The 21,537-nt window shown below is 34.9% G+C and overlaps 1 protein-coding gene across 1 annotated transcript in view; it reads left to right on the plus strand.

The window, feature by feature from the left end:
• The window catches only part of PAN2 (PAN2-PAN3 deadenylation complex catalytic subunit PAN2), a 717,374-nt gene that overhangs the window by 359,424 nt on the left and 336,413 nt on the right, over nt 1-21,537 (plus strand). Inside the window, exon 17 of the mRNA XM_090393913.1 lies at nt 6,415-6,513. Within this exon, the coding sequence (XP_090250039.1) occupies nt 6,415-6,513 (99 nt within the window). The remainder of the gene's footprint in view (nt 1-6,414; nt 6,514-21,537) is intronic.

Here is a 21,537-nt window from a genome sequence, read left to right on the forward strand (position 1 = left end):
AAGAAGATATCTGATAAAGTTTCATAGCTAGGTTTTGGAAAAATATTTTTGTAATTTGTTTTGTTCAGAACATCTGGTTGTGCTAGAAAAATTATGACGATATGAGAGATGAACTGAGATTTATCTCTAGGCTAGTTCTTGAATAGATATTCAAATAAATTGCCCTATTCTTCCATTTCCTTCTCCTGAGTCTTTTTTTTTTTTTACTATCCAGTCAAGAAGACCACCATCACTTCCCACCATGCTTGCTGTGTAGTGTGACTCATGCACATCCAGAAAGGGAGAGAGGAATCCTGGTAGACTTACAGAACTTTGGTCCCTGCTTTTTCAAGACTGATGTTCCTAGATAGCCCAGCCAGGATCAGTCAGTTAGTAGGCTTGTCTGTAAGGATCAGAGGTGTTGCAGTAGGTCTCTTTTTCCATCGTCTGGGAACAGGGCCCATGGACTGTTTTGGTGCCATTAGGCAATCCATGGGTAGCCCTGGTATTTTGCTCCCAAGCACAATCATTGCTTGCTTTGGAGTGGGCATCCATGTGTGGCTCCTTGGTGGGTGCGAAACTCTGCTACTGAACCAACTTCATCCTGAGAATGAATACTTTTTTCATCCTCTTGTATATTTCTAATATTTAACCAATAGCTGGGACTTTTAAGCACGTTTCAGTTCACAGTCATATCCCCATGTGCCCCCAAGGACAAGGGCACAGAAGTCTGACAGTCCTGAGCAAGTGTATAATGCTGATAAAACTGCTGGTGATGTTTATCAGACTCAACCACCTCTTTCCTTAAGATTTCTGAAGATCTTGTTTCGGCTGTAAAACACTTACATATTTAAACAAAAAAAAAAAAAAAAGAACTTATAGCTACTTTTGATTTTGTTTCCCCTCTTTACTAATGTTCCTACAGTTGAAGTTCTAGCTCTTTTAAAGGATAATTGATTAAAGAAAGTTATGTCTCTAATGACCCATTGTGTTAATTCTGGTTATTTTCTTTTTAATGATACTGCTTACAAACATAACTTTAGCTTGGCCATAGAAAATCCTTTTTCTCCCAGACTAGCAAATTTATACTTAGAAACATTTAAGGAAAAACCTATTTCTTCATTCCCATTAAAACCTAGGGTATGGAAGAGATATATATATATATATATAGATATAGATATATATATATATATAGATATATATATATATATATATATAGATGGTATTTTCTTAATCTGGAGTTATGGACCTGATTCCTTAAAGGAGCTCCTAAACCATCTCAACAGTCAACATCCAAAAATGCAATTTATGTTGGAATTAGAAGTTGATGTCTCTCTCCTGTTCCTGGAAGTCAAACTCACTTGTGTATCTGAAAACTTAAAAATCTCCATTTATATAAAACCTATTTACACCAATAGATATCTTCATGTTCAATCTCATCATTATCCACCTCAAAAACTTGGCATTATCTCCACATTAAGTAAATGTGTCTGCTGCCTTCTCTGTGAAGAAGAGGATATCAACAAAGAACTAGTTCTTACAACTTTTCAGAAATTTCATTTTATTTATTCTAAATAGACAGAAAGCTACTGTTTAATCCACCTCTTTGCTCTGTTTAAGATAGAATCGATGAAATTGATGACCTTAGCTATAATCTCTCCGATTGTCATTGAGCTACTATCCAACTTTGGTGTACACAAGACCATGACCAAATGGTATTGGGAATGCCTTCAAATGTCAGTAATACATTGACAATTTAATTTCTAGCTTTTCTCTTGCAATGTTTTTTTCTCTTTCTCTTTTCATGTAATGTATCCGATGAAGTCTTCTAAGAAGACAAAACTAGTTGTGCGCTTTAATTAAATAAAAAATGTTTCTGTTTTTATGTCACTTATGGAAACCCTGCTCTAGAAACCAAACATGTAACTGTTTCAAGCCGCTTCAGGTCCCTGGTAAACAAGGCAGTGTTCTCAGTTTTCTCACGCTAGACAATGAAGGTCATCATCCATGCCCACGATGGGATTCTAACCTGTGACCTGTTGGTTTGATATGGTATGATAACCATTTTGCCAATCAGGCCAGCAGTTAATTGTGTTAATTAATGTTAAACACATTATTTAATACTGTATCAAAATTTTATTACATAGTTAAGAACAAAGCATGAACCAGGGTATTCATCTTATGATTAAGTACTCCTCAGTAGTGGGGAACTCAGAGGCTGGAGAAGAAGCAAGGGTTGACTGATGTTGAGACTTACTCTTCAAGAGTATGAGGAGTTTTATGCATTGTGTAGAAGTCAACCTTTTCAGGGACATTGTGATGAAAAACTTCTTTTGTTTCAGCTCATTGAACATGGTTATGTATGGTGTTTACAATATCATTGAGGCTTTGCTCAAACTTCATTGCATGAATTATGTTGTCTTTGTGTTCATAGAAGAAGTCCACAAGGCATTTTGGTTGCGCATTGGGTTTGTTGTTGCCAATAGTGTTGTTGCCTCTTCATTAGTTAAATCATTGTTGTCGTCCTCTAAGTCTTCTGAATGTACATCCCTATTCTCCTTTTCAACTCCATTATTTCTGCAGTGGTTTTCTTGCACTGTTTTTCTGGAATGGTTTTGTAGTTCATCTGGACTGAAGATGTCCAATCTCAGGCCATAAAAGTTCTTTCAACAGGTGTCTTTCAGTGTGTTTTATTAGGAAGAACTTGTCAGCTGTGGTGATGTCCTTCCAAAACTGAATAACACTGAGGTTGTTGTAGCTGTCCATGGCCTCAATTATTCAGTTCATACTGCTCTTCATGTAAGGCCTTGATTATCCTATGGTTGAACAGAACTTTAAATGGAAGTCCCTTATCTCTTGCAGTGATAGAAACAGTTCATGAAGAAGTTCTTTTTCATCCATTCTTTTGCATTTCACATCCATTCTCTTGTTGCAAACTGGCAGCATAATCTGATCTTGTGCCACCTTGAATCCTGGGACCTTCTTCTGTTTGACAGCTATATAAGTGCACCAAGGCATCTTCTTGGTGCTCTTCTGTAATCCAAATAAACAGTTCCTTCTAAAGGTGGTGATAAAGCTGTGGCCTCAAATTATAGGCCAATGTGTGTATCTGAAGTTGCAGTGAAAGTGCATAGAGAGAGATTGGTGAGGAGTAGGATACAGAAATGGGTTGATAACAGCAGTATCCTCCGTGGTTATCAGCTTGGGTTTGTTAAAGGGAGGTCATGTTTCACCAACTTATGTAATATAACAAGGCGACAAATACCTTGGACAGGGGAGATGCATATAGTGGTGTACTTAGATTTTGCATAAGCTTTTGATAAAGTGTCACACAACAAGCTGTTAAACAAAATTGAAACAGATGGGATAAGATAACAGACCTCTGAGTAATGATATGCAGCTGTTTGCAGATGATTCAAAATTGGGGAGAGCAATACAGATTCAAGCAGATGTATGGTCTTACAGGAGGACATGATTATATTCCATGAATGGATAGGTAAGTGGAACTCTCGGTTCAATGTTGCAAAGTGTAAGGTTTTGAGATTTGGTAAACAATGATGGGATACAAAGTATACACTTGGTGGGGAAACTTTAAAGGAAGTAGAGGAGATGACATTTCTGGGAGTGGTGGTGGACAGAGACCCGAAATTCAGAAGCCACATTGCACAAGTTGTGAGGACATCACATAGGATAATGGACATGATGCAGAGGATCCTGACATGCATAAATAAAGAGGTTATGATGCCATGGTATAAGGTATTGATCAGGCTTCATATGGATTGTTGTGCACAGATTTGTTTCACTGGGTTTTCATGGTGATGAGGATATGTTGGAAAGGGTTCAGAAAAGATTCACAAAAGGTGGTCAATGGTCTTTGGTATGTGGAGTACGAGGATAGATGGAAAGAATGTAAATTGCAAAAATTTATGAATAATTTATGATAAGGGGGAGATATGATTGAGACATATATGCTAGTCAGGGTTTTTTTATTATCAGATTGATATGGAAGAGATTTTTCATAGAATGGGAGTGAGGGGGGGGAGGGTAGAACAAGAGGCCGTCCCTGGATTCTATATAAGGAGAGTGCGAGCAGAGGAGTGAGGAGAATATTCTTTGCATGGGGAGTGGTTGGTGAGTGGAATGTATTCCCTGAGTGTGTTGTGAATTTAGACACAGTGAATCAATTTAAAGCATGGTTGGATGAGCATTGTGTGCAATGGTATGTACCTCCCACAATGAGTCTCTGACTCCATGGAGGTTGAATGATAATAATAATAATAATAACGTCATTTTACACTTGTTTTTATACATTCATTTCTATACATATTTGTGCTGTTGCTTTACTTATTAAATAAGTGTTACCCTGCATATTGCTGGGATCTGTATTGGCACAGTATGACCTTAGCTGTCTTCATGCCACTAAATCTTTTAACAAACAGTAGTCAAAATGCTGCCATATCAAAGCCTTATAAAGAGAAATGATAATAACTTCCCTATTTCTTCTTGTGTGTTCAGCATCCAGTAATCCTTGGGGAAATTTTGCCCAATTTGGCAATACATATTTGAATTTCAGCTCCCTATCTATTGTCACTGCAGTCTGTCATCGAAGTGTCCCTTCATGATTTACCTGCAGTCAATTTTGTCTATTTAATACACAATATATATTATTTTTATCCCAGAGTGCATAACTGTCACCTTCCCACAGTAAATTTGCAGCCATTGTCTTTTGCAAAACGCTGTTAATCTATTGTTATTTTGGCAATTCTTGATATGTATTGCCAAATTTCCTATTAAAATATTAAAATTAACATGATAAATTTTCCTGTATTATCATGTTAATTTTAATAAATTAACATGATAATACAGGAAAATTAGGGAGTAATATATTTAATAGCTAAATTTTTCAACCTGAAAATTACATGTCATCATCACTGCCATCAGGCAGTTTGAATACAAAGTAAAACATGAATTAAGAACAATCTGCTTACCATCTTAAAACCCTGAAAGTATAACCTCAGCAGCTACAGCAAGAACTTCTGGATGTCATACATAATATGCATCTCAATGGTTTCTCAGAACAGACTATGCAACATATTTTTGATTCCTACAAGCCAAGCTCAAACAACAAAAAAACAACATGATGGGTTACCATCACTCATATTTCTGCATCTTGGAATCAATTTGTAGAATGCTTAAGAAGTATGATGTAGCGGTTGCATTCATTCCTTTCAGCAGACTATCGTCATGGTTCCCATCTTCTGAAGACAAACAATCTTCTGTGGCTCTTCTTAGCTCTTAGTAAACTGGAAGAGCAGTGGAGAAAAGTGTGTAAGAATACATATCCTACATCTCCAATAAAAAAAATCTGAGAAATTTAGTCTATCACACCATGGAATTGATACCTACTACAATATCACATGGTCTGAAATATGCTTACTCTGTCATTGCTGCTATAAGTTTGAATATTTGTTGAAAGAAGCCTCACTCTAGCACTGAATCTCTGAATCAGAATGACTGCCTTTCACTATCAAAGGTATGAGAAGTTCTAAGTTAATCAACTCATCCTTAATTTTTTTTTAAAATAACATTGATGTTTCCTCTATATCCATTTGCATTGTTCTATGTACAACATCATGAAGTTCTTACTACTTTAAAAAATCCATTGTTCATGTTCTACTTTGTATTCAAAACTGCCTGATGGCACTGATGAGTTGTAATTTTCAAGTTGAAATATTTAGCTATTAAATGTATTATTCATTCTTTTCTTTGTGTTATCATGTTAATCTACTTAACTCACTCTGTAGAATCCTTGCATCATTTCTATTATCTCTTGCCCTCTTCTGTATGCATCATAAGCAAACAGCTAGATTTCCCTGAAATTATTTCCTTTATCATTGAGGTATAAATTAAATAGCATTGGCCTACCATGTGGTTCAATGAGATGATGATACGCTCATTAAACCATGCGGCAAGCTCGCAGTTATCTGTTCTACATCTGATGATGTTTTACACAACATGGCCATCATATTGATATGTTGCTGGCTTGCCAAGTATATAACGAGCCTTATGTTCCCTTGTTCTTTGTTTTCAGGTCCTTTAAATATGTAGTTTGTTTAATTTATTTTTGTTGTCAGTTTTATTTATTCTTTGTTATCTGATTATCTCTGTGTTCATTTATTGATTCTTCATCTTTAACAATACCTAATTATCTCACCTCTGATTGAGTACTATGTCATCTTTACCTTCAACAAAATGCATGTAGGTTTGTAAAATTAGTATCTCTTTAACCTAGTTGGATAAAACAAAAGAGCTAAAAATAGCTTTGCTTTTTTCTGTTTAATATTAAGTTATTTATATTGTCTTCTTATATTCACTTGTATATGTCAACAGTTATTTTCCATGTTTATAAAAGTGTATCCTTTTATGGGATTTCAGCTTCAAATAAAAAATCTGAAAAGTCTGCCTGACATATTAGTGATTAGTTGTGGATTAGATAATCAGCAGGATATAGCATTCTGGAAAATGCAAGTGGAGGTAATAATTATTATGATTTTTTTTTTTTCTGTATGTTTATAGAAGTTTGTTTTGTTATGATAAATGTACTCTGATAACCTTCATTATGGTAATTGTGAAACTTCTGTATTTCAGAGTAGGTTCCTCAAAAGGTTTTACTTGCATATAAAATTGAACGGTCACTCACCTATGTTTGTGATCTCTCTCTCTCTCTCTCTTGTTGCTGGGAATGTTTTGTAGAAGGATTAATAAAGAGGGAAAAGGAAAGGAATAAACTAAAGAAAAGCAGTGAAAATTTAAGAAAAAGCAAGGAAGGAAAAATGAATATATATTAGTAATGGAAAACCTCAATAATAATGAGGAAGCATCTGTAACCATACTTTTTGTCTGTCATCTTCAAACTGTCAGTGAGCACTGAAAGGATCATGAGAAGTCATGTACTTTTCACACTGAGTGGATACTGTGTTCTGCATGGAGTGTGACACACACACACACTCACACCATCATAAAACAAATACATATACCCCCATTCATTTACATTTTTACAAATGTCAACATTATCCAGACAAATATTTACCACCTGGTTAGGTGGATAACTTTTGCACTTTGTAACCATCAGGCTGTAGGGTCAGATCCCACTGTAGCATGAACATTTAGTTTAGGCAGCAGAGGATTTTTGTTGATTTGTGTAACATTGCTATGTTTATTAGCACCTGAATTAACAATGTTTGATCCTTTAGAGCTGGGGAACCAGATAATCTTACCCTTTGTCCACTTATAGTATTAAATATTTGATAGGTTTATGACTTGCTACGAATAGATTCATTAACAAAAAAAAAAAAAAAAATATATATATATATATATAATAAATAAGGAAAAAAAAAAAATGTCAGCCTGGTTGACCGAGTGGCTTATATTTGGTTTTCAACCAACAAGCTGTGGGTTCAAATCCCATTATAGTGTTGGATGTTTAGTTGAATAAGTTTAATAAGCTCAGTAGGTGAGGGGTAGTATCCGATGTGTATAGCCAAACTTCAAGCCTTGAGATAAGACAGAGAGAACACATCGGATATGTAATAAACAACAGACAAGATATATCGGGCTTATCTTCCCATTTCTCCACAACCAACAATTCGAAAACTCTTAAGATCTCCAAAAGACTTCCATCCTTTCTTTAAATATGCTGGAGTTTACAATATTCCATGCTCATGTGGTTTAAGTTACATCAGTCAAACTTCAAGAAGCCTTGAGATAAGACAGAGAGAACACATTGGATATGTCAAAAACAACAGACAAGATATATCGGGCTTATCTTCCCATATCTCATTGAGTGGGATAAAAGCTGTACTCCTTGCATAGAAGAGGATTACTGCTCTCGTATTTTTGAAGAAGCCACAACAGTCGCCCCTTTCTGTAGAAAATCTTAATAGGAACCAAGGTTTAATCTTATTCGAGATCTGGAAGACCCTAATTAGATCTCTAAAAACATACAAGAAATGAACTTTAGTACCAACTATAAAACGTTCCTAAACAACAAGTGAAATCATGTACGCGCCACATGTGTATTGCACACATTCGGTGTTGTTTTGTAATTTATAATTAGAATTCTGTTAAAGTCTTGTCTGTAACATGTTTTGTTAGCTTTAGTTCCTGTCATCAGTCCTGTAACCTACCCTGAAGATGCCAACAGCATAAATTGGTGAAACTAGTTGGTATTAAAATAGTTTTTTCTCAGATACTTGATCAACATTTCCCAAATAGTCAATTCACATAGTCTGTGGTCAAGAAAAAATATCGTTTAATATGAATAGTATCCATGGGGATATACTAAACGAAAGGTATGTAGTTTTGAACTCCTAGAATGCAAAAAACCTAGGTTGTTAAATCACCTCACCTTTTTAAAAAGATGTCGGGGGATAACAACATTATTCCTAAGTTCTTATCTTTAAAGCAACAATTCCATTCCAGACGAGCTAAATATATATATTTCAAGACATCTTTGGTGCTTCTACGTGAAAGGATACAACACACGAGATTTGTATTAAGCAAATTACACTCACAATGTTACAATTTCTTTGAGGATATCTCTAGTACTTTAGACCAAGAGGTTTGGCAACTTTTAGACAGAATGATCAATATTAGCTATGAGAAAGCCTTTACAAAAAGCAAACGGAACCAAATTAAAAAATTTAATTTATGCAAATCATATTAAGTCTAAACCTTCTGCCAGACAACAAAGTTATTTTTAATTTATCGGATCACGTATTAACTAAACCAGAGATCACTATTCTCAAAAAAGGTTTCAACTTTGCGATAACACCCGATCACATACCTAAAGTGGATGTCATTTGTAATATAGATAAGGCAATCTCGTTGTTACCTCAACACACAGCCAATGACCTTAGATTAAAAAGTAGTACCATCCTCTCTTCTTCAAGAACTCCCAACACAAACTTAACCCCTCTGGAAAAAAGAACTATGCTTAGTTTAAAGAAAAAGAAAGATATCATTATACTCAAAGCGGATAAAGGAAACAGCACAGTGATCTTAAACACCAAAGACTACGAAGATAAACTTAGCTATTTACTATCAGACATATCTGTTTACCATGTCCTAGTAACAGATCCAACATTAAAAAATCACAATGATGCTAACAGCTTATTACGCCACATGGTTAACTGGCCAACAGAATTAATTAAAAAATTGAAGTCGATGCATCCTCTAACTCCAACACTATATGGCTGTTACGTCTTGGCCCTTCCCTTTTATGTTATATTTATTCTGCAGTTTCTGTTATCTATTACTTTAAGACATCAGCTATTCCGTTGCTGACAAATTTATATTTGTTTAAAACGACTGCCGTCAGCCGGCAACTGAATTCTGATACACAATTGAACAACTCAAAAATATTAAAGGGATCTTGTGATTTTGCAGTCGTGGTACCCCCCCCCCCCCCCCCTTTTCTTATGGCAATGGATTCCCCTTTTACTCGTGCAGGTCCGAAAGTTTAATAAGTGGTAATTCAAATCTCAGAAAATGACAGACTCATGAACTTTGGGTTAAAGAAATGCATTTATTTTAAAACACAAACATATACACACTTTAAATGGTGATTTCATTACTAAAGAGTCTGAACTCCCCCCCCCCCCCCTTTTTTTTTTTTTTTTTATGTTAAGATATCCAAAATATCTACTCCTAAATTTATTCTAACAGTCCCACACTTTCTTTTGTGTTACTATGTTCAGACTCGGTTAATTCACACAGAGTTACTCAGTTCCCACATATAAAAACAATACATACACATAGTTATATACAGTCCTTACGTAGAGCATATCAGACGTATTTCGTCTTGTAATTTAACATGGGATAATACTCTTATTTATGCTCAGGCCTTATCCTCCCCCAGCTTAAATAATATTCAAACTAATTTCTAACATAATATCATAAATATTTCTTCCAAAATAAACAGTTCGAAGGTTTGGTTCCTTTCTCAGCATAAGCTTAGAGTGGCACTAGCTTACTAGACATAGACAGATTAGTCCAAAAACATTTCTTTAGGTACTATATGAAAGTTAATTGTGTGGAGCTCCTTAATTCCCTTTTTCCTATTCCTTCTTTGGTTACTATTCAAAATGAGTATGAAAACTTGTACGTTCCAGTTCTTGTCTTTTCGCAGAGTTGCTGAGACTTCCTTGATTATACTTCCACGTTTTTCTCACCACTTATTCTCATGGCATCTGCGACTTACTTCTATTTTCTTCAAAAGGTTCACCTTTCACTGACTACACGTAGACATAACTAACCAACAGCTCTTTACTAGAATTCCGGCCTCATTCCTTGGCGCACTATACTCAGCACGGCACGTACAGCAACAGAGAGATTGTTGCTGTGCACCAGTGGTAAGCTTCTGCAGCTATCCCGGAGTTGGATCAGGAACGCAGGAACTGAAAACAAGAGAGAGAGAGAGAGAGAGATTGAATCTCACGCTGGACCTTATATTGTAAATGTGAGCGCCCTCTCTCGACGACTACGTCATGCTCATACCGGCAGCCGATTGGTCACCGCAACTCCGAACTGTTTTTGACATGGCTCTAATACATATATCATCTTATATACATCTAATAATAACATTTCATTACAGATACATAATTTTCCCTTGTTAATTTTTACACAGACATTATCAACTTTAATTATGGGCTTCTCAAAATCACTTAATATCTACAACTAAAGATGTTTAGACATACTTCTGAGTGAGCATATGTACACTATCTTTTTTTTAGCTTTTCTTCTGGAGGCATAAGTATGTCCTTATCCTTATCTCTAATCATTACCGTATGTTGGGTCGGAAGCAGGATGACTCGCCAATAGTGAATCAGCACTTTTTCCGACACAACATGGCGTTCCTAAAGTTCACAAAGATGGAGTTCCGTTACACCCTATGGTGGACGGTATCAGCTCTCCTACCATTGTGTTGTCTAAGTATCTTGCAAAACTCCTACAACAACATATCCATAATTTGGATACTTATATTAGAAACTTGCAACATTTTGTAGAGAAATTAGAAAACATCTCCATCTCCGAAAACGACCTACTGGCCAGCTTAGATGTCCAGTCGTTATTTACAAACATCCCTGTGGTAGAAGTCATCAATATTTTAGGTACTTTGTTTCTGCAAGATATCGCTTCACTGTTCAGTCATTGCCTAACATCTAACTATTTTTTATGGAAGAAAATCATTTACCAGCAATCGACTTGCTTGGCAATGGGCAGCCCCCTCTCACCATCTTGTGCCGATCTTTTCATGGAAGATCTTGAAAGTAGAATTTTATCTAAAGTAGACCCCAAACCCACAATATGATGGAGATATGTGGATGACTTCTTCATTGTGTGGAACCACAAAAAAGATGACTTATTTGAATTCCTAAATAAGATAAACTCCTTTCACCATTCAATCAAATTCACTCTGGACCTTGAAAAAGAAAAACAACTACAATTTCTGGATATCCTAATTAAGAAGCAAGCTAGTGGTCATTTCAACCTCTCAGTTTATAGAAAACCCACGAATACAGGATGTTATTTACACGTCAGCTCCTCCCACCACATTTCTCAAAAACTCAGCATTGTACACATGCTAAAGAAGAGAGCTGTCCGGATTACAACAGACCAAAAAGATCTCCCAGATGAATTGACATTGATATCCAACAACCTCACCTTGAATGGCTACCCCCCAGAGACTTGTTAACAAGATTCTGTTCTCTGATCTACCACAAAGACAACAAGAAGACACTCATTATATTACCACAATCGTCATTCCATACGTGGGGATAGTCTCCAACAAGGTTGCTAAACTCCTCAAACCACATAGAATAAGAGTGACCTTTAAACCTAAAGATACAATTTGAAAACTCTTAAGATCTCCAAAAGACTTCCATCCTTTCTTTAAATATGCTGGAGTTTACAATATTCCATGCTCATGTGGTTTAAGTTACATCAGTCAAACTTCAAGAAGCCTTGAGATAAGACGAACACATTAGATATGTCAAAAACAACAGACAAAATATATCGGGCTTATCTTCCCATGTCTCATTGAGTGGAATAAAAGCTGTACTCCTTACATAGAAGAGGATTACTGCTCTCATATTTTTGAAGAAGCCACAACAGTCGCCCGTTCTGTAGAAAATCTTAATAGGAACCAAGGTTTAATCTTATTCGAGATCTGGAAGACCCTAATTAGATCTCTAAAAACACACAAGAAATGAACTTTAGTATCATCTATAAAACATTCCTAAACAACAACAAGTGAAATCATGTATGCGCCACATGTGTATTGCACACGTTCAGTGTTGTTTTGTAATTTATAATTAGAAATCTGTTAAAGTCTTGTCTGTAACATGTTTTGTTAGCTTTAGTTCCTGTCATCAGTCTTGTACCCTGAAGATGCCAACATCTTAAGTTGGTGAAACTAGTTGGTATTAAAATAGTTTTTTCTCAGATACTTGATTGATATTTCCCAAATAGTCAATTCACATAGAAGTTAACTAATTTTACTTATCATGCAAGATTTTACACTATTACTGCTCTGTCACTGCTTGTTTTGTTTAACAGCCTTTTGAAGTAATTACTCAGACATCCAGGATATCCTTATCTTCAGTTTTCATGTCACCTTGACCATCTTTGATTCTTTTTACAGTACTCTTGTCCCAATTCTAAGCTTTTTCAATAGCCTCCAGAACATTTTGCCACTTTCTTGATATTTACCTTCTATATTCTTACTGTAGTCTTCCTATGACTTTTGTTTAGCAACTTTTATACATAGCTTAGCTCTCTTCCATTTTTCTCTGTATTCTTTTCAGGCATCTACTGACATGGTTGCTAGGAACTTTCAGTTTGCTTTATTCTTGTTCAGGACTGCTTGTTTAACATCTTGTGTCCAACATGGTATTCTTATTTTTCTATACTTGTAGACAGCTTCACCACACTCCATATTGAATCAATGTTTTCTTTGAATTTGCCACTGAGATTCCAAGGTTTATTATTATTATTATTATTATTATTGACACCTGCAAGGTATCAATAATAATAATTATTGATACCTTGCAGTCAATAATAATAATAATAATATCAATAATAATAATAATAATAATAATATCAATAATAATAATAATAATAATAATAATAATAATATAATAATATCAATAATAATTATTGATACCATCAATTTCACCTGCAAGGGGTCTGTAGACTCATTGCAGGAGGATTTACTTCTCATTTTCTAACCATTTCAGTTTTTCTTCAATAATATTTGTATAGTTGAGTCTACAATTTACCTGTAAAAGCTGCTCCACTTTAATTATTTTTAGAACTTTCTTACATATTGTTCTTTTCAGTGTGACATTCATTTCTATCCTACTTGGAACTGTGTGCTGTTAACTTTCAATTTCAAATCCTGTACACATTCTTGTATCCTGAACCAGCATTAGGATATCACTATCAACAGTGATGTAGTCAATGAGGCTTTTCTTATTTCTTGTGTCTTCTCACCACATGGACTTGTGGATATTTTTAGGTTGGAACATCAGTAGTTATGACTACTCCGTATCATGAGCAGAAATCTAGCATACAAGTATACTTTCCATCATTATTATCCTTGCCTTTTTCTACAAGATCTCTAACAAGGATTACTTTTTCCATTTTTTTTGTCTGCTGGCTGTGTGTGTGTGTGTGTGTGTGTGTATAAAAATGTTACAAATATAGTAACCCAATTATTACAATAAAGAAAACTTCACTTGTTCAAAACTGTTTGTTGTGGGTGTTGTATAGTGAACTCAACAGTGCTTGTGCTCAATTATATCTATATTGCTGAAAACAATTACGGGATATTTTGGTTTTCTTGTAAATTATAAAGTTATAAAAATAATTTACAAATGTAACACAATTTGTAATAAATATTGATTATTTAAACAATATCTCATCAATTACACCCTATCCATAAGTAAGAAATATTTATTCATATATAAAGTACCCAATAGTTATAATTATTTGTAGAAATTTATAATTATCCGACAGAAACTAAAATATCCTCCAATTGTTTTGAGCAGTGTATATACCGTATATGTCAGTGTATAAGACAAGGCCTAAATTTTAGGCTATTTTTAGGTTTTAAGCTTATGTCGGTTATATAAGACGACCCCCCAATTTCTTCTTTCTTGTATTAATGCAACGTTAGGTATTGTTGTTATATCTGTTATTTTTATATCTATGCATATCCGTTATTTTTTTTTCCATAGCATAGATTTAGTATTTATCAAATTACCCTAATTAAAAGTGATTAGCCCCAATTTTAATTAATTATTAATTTTACATTTTTTTTAAATTTTAGGATTATTAAAATTGTTATAATTTAAAATAAGGGTAATTGAAATGCCAAAGCAAACTAATAACTGTGCTGCTGCAAGAAAGTTTGACATAACCGAGAAGATGGTAAGAGAATGGAGGAAGAAAGATAATGCTGTAGTTTAAAAAAATTGCCAAAGAAAAAATATGCGATGAGAACGGGATTCACCCAGTGGCCGCAACTGGAAAATCATGTTGTAGATTGAGCATTTGAACAAAGGCAGAATGGTTATCTTGTTACAAGAAATATGATTAGAACATATGCACTAAAATGGTCAAGATTGAATCTGGATGAAAGTATAGAATTTCAACCTACTTCAGGATGGTATAATTGTTTTATGAACAGACAAAATCTGGTAATACGAAAAAAAGAACAAAATTTGCTCAAAAACTACCAGCAAATCTTGACCACAAACGTACCAGTTTCCATAAATTTATTATTCATTTGAGACAAGAACATAAATTTCTATTGTCAAATATTGGAAATACAGATGAAACGCTTATGAGCTTTGGTATGATAAGCAATAAAACAGTGGAGTCTAAAGCTAGTAAGAGTGTGCTAATTCGAAGTACAGGTCATAAAAAAAACAAGGTTTACGGTTGTGTTGTCACGTTTGGTTGATGGAATCAAGTTAAAAACCAATGATCATCTTCAAATGTAAAACTAAACCTAAGATAAAATTTCCTTCAGGTGTTTTAGTACATTTTCACGAAAAAGGATGGATGGACGAAAATGGTGTGAAATTATGGATAAATAATGTGTGGAACATGCGACCAGGCAGTATAATGAAGAAATGCAGTTTATTAGTATGGGATATGTTTCGTAGTCATTTAAATGAGAATACTAAAAGTCTTCTAGAAAAAAATAACACAAAAATTGCTGTTATACCAAGTGGTTTAACTTCTGTATTGCAACCACTAGATGTCTGCTTGAACAAACCATTTAAAGATCACGTGCGAGAAGAACGGAATAATTGGATGCTGACTGGTGAAAAACTCATTTACAAATGGTGGATCTATGCATGCTGCATCAATTGATATGTTGTGCAATTTTGTGAATCAAAGCATGGAATAAAGTACAAGTAGAGACTATAATAAAATTATTTAAAAAGTGTGGTATCTTTCATCTTATGGATGGTACGGAAGATGATTTGTTGTGGAACACTGATGACGATGGAAACAAAACGAATTCACCGGATTCGAACTGGGATCCATATGACGATCATTTAAACAATGAATTTGAAGAATTATTTTCAACAGATGATGAAGAAAATTAACATGCAAATTGAGGTTAGTAATTATTATTTGTTTTTTAAGACTTACATCTATTGTAATATTTTAAAATTTATGCAACAAAAAATTAATCTGATTTGTTTATAAACACTGCCTATTATAAACTGTCGTCTTATACACCAACATGTACGGTATATATATATATATATATATATATATGACAGAATGATCATTGACTCGGTTAACATACATAGTTTTATGAAAAATATTGAATGACTAGAACCGAGATTTAATTAAAAAGGTTTTAATATAAACACACTACTAGTTTCGGCCTGTAACAGTCTTCTTCAGGTGACATTATAAAAGAAAAAACACTAAACATTGAGGGTTAAAAGACTATGAACATCATAGACAGTCTTTATACATAATTAGCATTAAAACGTTGTAGTTGTATTTGAAGCTCCTCTTTCATTTGTTGCATTGTTGGGAGAGTGCGTGCTTGCTGCATCACGTGAACGCCAGTACATGATAACAGCTGAATGACTATCCGGGAGGTTGTAGCTTAAGTTGTTATTTAGATGAACAGGATTGAAGATGATTTCTCTCGATTCCACAATCTTTCAAAATACCTTGCCAAATACCTCAAAAGTTTTTCAGAGAAATCACCTTCCTTTATCAAGAACACTACAGAATTTGTTACATACATCAAGGATATTACAGTTGATGAAAATGACATCATGGCTAGCTTGGACATAACTTCTTTGTTCACTAATGTCCCAACAGATGAAGTCCTAACATTACTGAAGGACAAGTTATCCAAAAAAATGTTAGCCTTGCTTACACATTGCATCAGGTCCGGTTACTTCAAATTTCAAGATAATATTTACAAACAAAATCATGGACTGGCTATGGGTAATCCTTTATCTCCTGTTCTTGCAAATATTTACTTAGAAGATTTTGAAACCAAGGCTACCTCTTCCTTTATTTTAACACCTAAAGTTTGGAAACGTTATGTGGATGATGTCTTCATTGTTTGGAGCCATGGACATGAATCCCTTATGGTTTTCCTCGAACATCTCAATAGCCGACATCAAAGTATTAAGTTTACTGCTGAGCTTGAAACGGATAATTCCTTGCCTTTTCTTGATGTCAAACTGACTCGCTCTTCTGCTGGTAAACTAAAAATATCGATATATAGAAAACCCACACATACCAACAGATATCTGCACAGTCAATCCCATCATTTCCCTCCTCATAAGCTTGGAATAATTTCCACCTTGGGACATAGAGCCCGTTCTCTTCTTGATGATCCAAATGAACTGCTTACAGAAATAAACCATCTGAAAACTTCTTTCGAAGTTAATGGATATTCCAAGAAAATCATTAACAAATTCCTTCTTAATCCTCCCAGACATCAATCAGAAGAAACAAATAGATTCAAAAGCAATATATCTATTCCTTACATAAGTACTGTTTCACATAAATTAGCAAAAGTTCTAAAAAAATACAATATCAGAACCTTGTTCACTCCACTTCCAAAGATCCGTTCCTTAATTAGCCACCCAAAACCTTGTCATCATCAACTCAAATACCCTGGCGTATATAAAATATTATGTGACTGCGATATTCCTTATTTCGGGCAGACAGACAAATCTGTCGAAATGCGTATGGAAGAACACATGAGAGACATTACTTACAAGAGACAGCGAGCAAGTGCATTATCAAGTCATATCCTCTTCTCGGCTAATCCTAATGATGATAACCAAAGTCACAAAGTCTGCTGGGAAAAATCTACAAACATCTTCCGTTGCAGTGACGAAATAGAGAGAAAAATTGTGGAATCGAGAGAAATCATCTTCAATCCTGTTCATCTAAATAACAACTTAAGCTACAACCTCCCTGATAGTCATTCAGCTGTAATCATGTACTGGCGTTCACGTGATGCAGCAAGCACGCACTCTCCCAACAATGCAACAAATGAAAGAGGAGCTTCAAATACAACTACAACGTTTTAATGCTAATTATGTATAAAGACTGTCTATGATGTTCATAGTCTTTTAACCCTCAATGTTTAGTGTTTTTTCTTTTATAATGTCACCTGAAGAAGGCTGTTACAGGCCGAAACTAGTAGTGTGTTTATATTAAATCCTTTTTAATTAAATCTCAGTTCTAGTCATTCAATATTTTTCATAAAAATATATATATATATATATATATATGTATGTATATCATAGAGATATCGCCTATAACAGGACTAGAGCCAGCGCTCTCTCTAGCCACGTTCTCTTTTCAATTAACTCAGATGAAGGTTGCCAACACATTGTGAACTGGACTCAAACTTCTAACATCCATGTGTGCTATGATGAACTCGAGAGAAAGATTGTTGAATCTAGAGAAATTTCGTTTCAATCTCTCTGATGCACATGTTGCTTCTGTTCAGTATTGTAGCACTCGCAACAGCGCGTAGTATATGTTTGTTTGGAACTCAAGCTTGCTTTTTGTTTTCAAACACGCTACTGTCTTTTTTGTACTTGTTCTGTTATTACAATTTTAAGTCTCTGTAATTCTTTATATATTTCTTTGATTGTGATACCTGAAGATGTTGATCAATTCAACGAAACTAGTAAACTAGTAGTATCTTTTCAAATATACCATGTCATCTTTTTTTTCTCTTAGTATCAGTCATTAAAGCTTTTTCATATGTGTGTGTGTGTGTGTGTGTGTGTGTGTGTATATATTTATTGTTGAAATTAGGATTGACTCGGGATGTATACATTTATAAGATTAAAATTTAACTGACTAGAACCCGAGAAAGTATAACAAAAACCTTTAATAAATCACGACTAGTTTCATCGGTATTCCAACTTCTTCAGGTGAGTAAGAAATAACATAAAGACTTATAAAAATAACAAGGTAAAAAACATGGACTTTCTAGCTTAATAAAAAGAAACAGAATAGTAACAGTCATATTTGAATAGGTGACTGTGTGCTACTGTTGGCATGAGTAGAATGTGTGTGACATCTAATTTTAGAGTGCCAGTATTGGATTACTGTGCTATGTGAATCAGGCAAATTGTAGCTTAGATTGTTGTTCAAGTGTGAAGGGTCCAGAACTATTTCTTTTGATTCTATAATACATCTTTCAAATTCATCCTTACATATATATAAATTGGTTGTGCGGTCCCAAGCAACTTGGTGTTGCCGTTCTTCGAGGTTAGAGTTTGCAGAGAAGAGCACCTGACTGGAAAGGGTGCTCGCTCATATTCTGCTGCTGGAGATGTCACGTCTATGTTCCTCAAGACGAAGTGAAACAGATTTATCTCTCTGGCCAAAATAAGGTCGACCACATTTGCACATAACTTTATAAACACCAGGAAAATGCAGTTGGTTGTGTTTTGGTTTTGGTCGACTCAGAAAAGAACAAAGTTTTGGCAGAGTAGTATAGTCGGTCTTTATGTTGAATTTCTTCATAATCCTAGATAGATTCATCTTGGATTCATCTTCTTGTCGAGGTTGTTGGCGTGATCTCAAACGTTTAGTGATGTTATGAGATGAATATCCATTATTTAAAAAGTGTTTTTCAGGAAGTTAAGCTCTGTTTGTAGGTCTTCTTCTGTGGAAGTGAGACATCTTGCTTGATGGGCAAGGGTGGAGATGATGCCCAATTTCTGAGAAGGGTTAAATATATATATTTTATATATATATTTATATATAAAAATACTACAACTATAGTAACTCTCATTATTCAAGGAAGAACTTCATTTGTTGAAAACTAGTTTGTATTAGTGTTGTATGGTGAATTCCATAATGCAGTAAGGTCAAGCCTGTATTCGTCATGATCCTTCCTGCAATACATTGCAATATACATATCTTAGAGAAAGTGTGCTTTGCATTGTGTGTACTAAGACATATAAATGTGAACTCATCTGTCCCCACATGGAAGTAACATAGTTATGCAGATATTTTATATGCTAACTTTATTGTCCAATTTTGGTGCCAGCCAAAGTGCTCATGAAAATCATTTTGTGGAGAAGTTTCCAGTCTGAGACTCAATATGAGCAGCAGCCTATATTCACAATAGTGAAAGTCTGAAGTCACAAACTCTAAATTAATTCGCTTAATTCTGCATATCCACAAAAATCCATGACTGTTAAACTTGTGTACAATCATCAACAAAACTATGGATAGTGTAGTGGTGACTGAAAGCTGGTCATTTATTTATTAGGAGAAAGGTAGCAATAAACATGGTCCTGAAATACTTCCTGAATTGGCAGTGAACCTTGAAGAGTGGGAACCATTCACCATGACAAGAAGTAAGAGACCAGATAGAAAGGTTGCTATCCAATTGCAAATGATGGTAGGTAGTCTGAAAGATGGTAGTTTGCTGAGCTGACCTCAATGCCAGACATAAACAAATGCTCTGGAAATATCAAGAGTGACAGTATGTTTTTCCAGACTTTTCCATGGTATAGCTTTGGTGCTGGGTGAAGTAGACTTAAAGGTCAGCCATGGATCTAGTTTGGCAGAATTCACTACCAAACTAGACAACCTACTGGTGGTCATTGATTAACCTGGTGGGACTCTAGATACTGAAGAACTTGACTGTTGATGACTTCTCCATTATTTTGGACAAGATTGAAGTGATGGGAACAGGATGATAGTTTGTAGGCTGACTTTTATCTCCCATTTTTGGAATAAGTTGGGTGAGTGTTTGCTTTCATGCATTGGGATAAGAGATGTCATTGGAACTAGGCTTTTTGGTGTCCAAGTTGGTTAGTATTCTTCTGATGTCTTGTCATCAAAAAGCCACCAGAAGCATATGGTGCTTAATTTCTGGTTGTAAGAGGCAATTTACTTTTGTCCTTTATGCAGAAATTGGATGGGATCAATATCAGGAGGTTAGGGTTATTTTTAGATGTTGTAATGGTGGTGCCATCTGGATGAAAGAGATGGAAGTGCAGGTGAGAAGTTGCATCTAATGGCCTTGCCAAGAAACCACTTAGCAGTAGTTTAGACAGGAGGGATTTTCTTCTGTTGGCTGCTTTGAAGTCAGATTTGGATATGTTGATCATTTTGCCTTTAATGCATGTGCTAGTATAGGCATTTCATATGCAGCTGATGTTTTTAATGCAATCCACCTGCAGTAAGCTCAGTTTTTTATCCCCTTCTTTCCCTCCTTTTGGCTGCTTTTGTATACACTTTTTATTGAATCAAGACTTTGAAAAAGTGGATGGGAATTTTTGATGGAATGAGACCTTTGTGCTTGGGAGATAATTTTTGCGACTTCCTCAGGACAGGTGTTTGAATCAGTAGAACAAAAGCAATGATCTGAACTTGGAAATGAAGAGTATACGTTCTTGAATTTTTTCTACTTGGCACCTTTGCAATGCCAAAAGACACAAAATTGGGAATGTCTCAAAAAAGAGCATTTTCTGAGAGAGTAACCCTCAATAACATTGTGATCTGAGATACTGAGAAGGAAAGTGACTTCAACAGTATAAATGGATGGATGGATGGAGAACTGGTTAAAAAATATCAGGTATGTTGGAAGTGCAAAGACAATTATTAGGTATTTAGATTGGTAGACGTGCGATTTATGTTATGTCACTGCTTATAACACATATTTCTGTATCTCGTCCATCTTAGTGACTGGTGTTGGAAAAGGGAAGTCAGAATTCTGGTCATTGTGGTCACTTAAGAAGATGAATTTATATATATGGATAGTAAATTGCAGAAAACCAAGCTTCAGGAATGAGAAGATTAAGAGGTCAGTGTGATTTTTGGAAGATGGTGTAATATTTTCTTATAAAATTATAACAAACTCTTGTTTGTTATAATTTTCTTCTTGTATCTATTATCATTAGTTATCGTATACAGTCGCACTTTCAATTCTAGGCCACCATTTTGTCTAACGAAGAG

This window comes from Typopeltis vanoorti, chromosome 6 (assembly GCF_054136105.1).
Source record: "Typopeltis vanoorti isolate ZY-2024b chromosome 6, IOZ_Tvanoo_1.0, whole genome shotgun sequence".
Taxonomy (NCBI): Eukaryota; Metazoa; Arthropoda; class Arachnida; order Uropygi; family Thelyphonidae; genus Typopeltis; species Typopeltis vanoorti.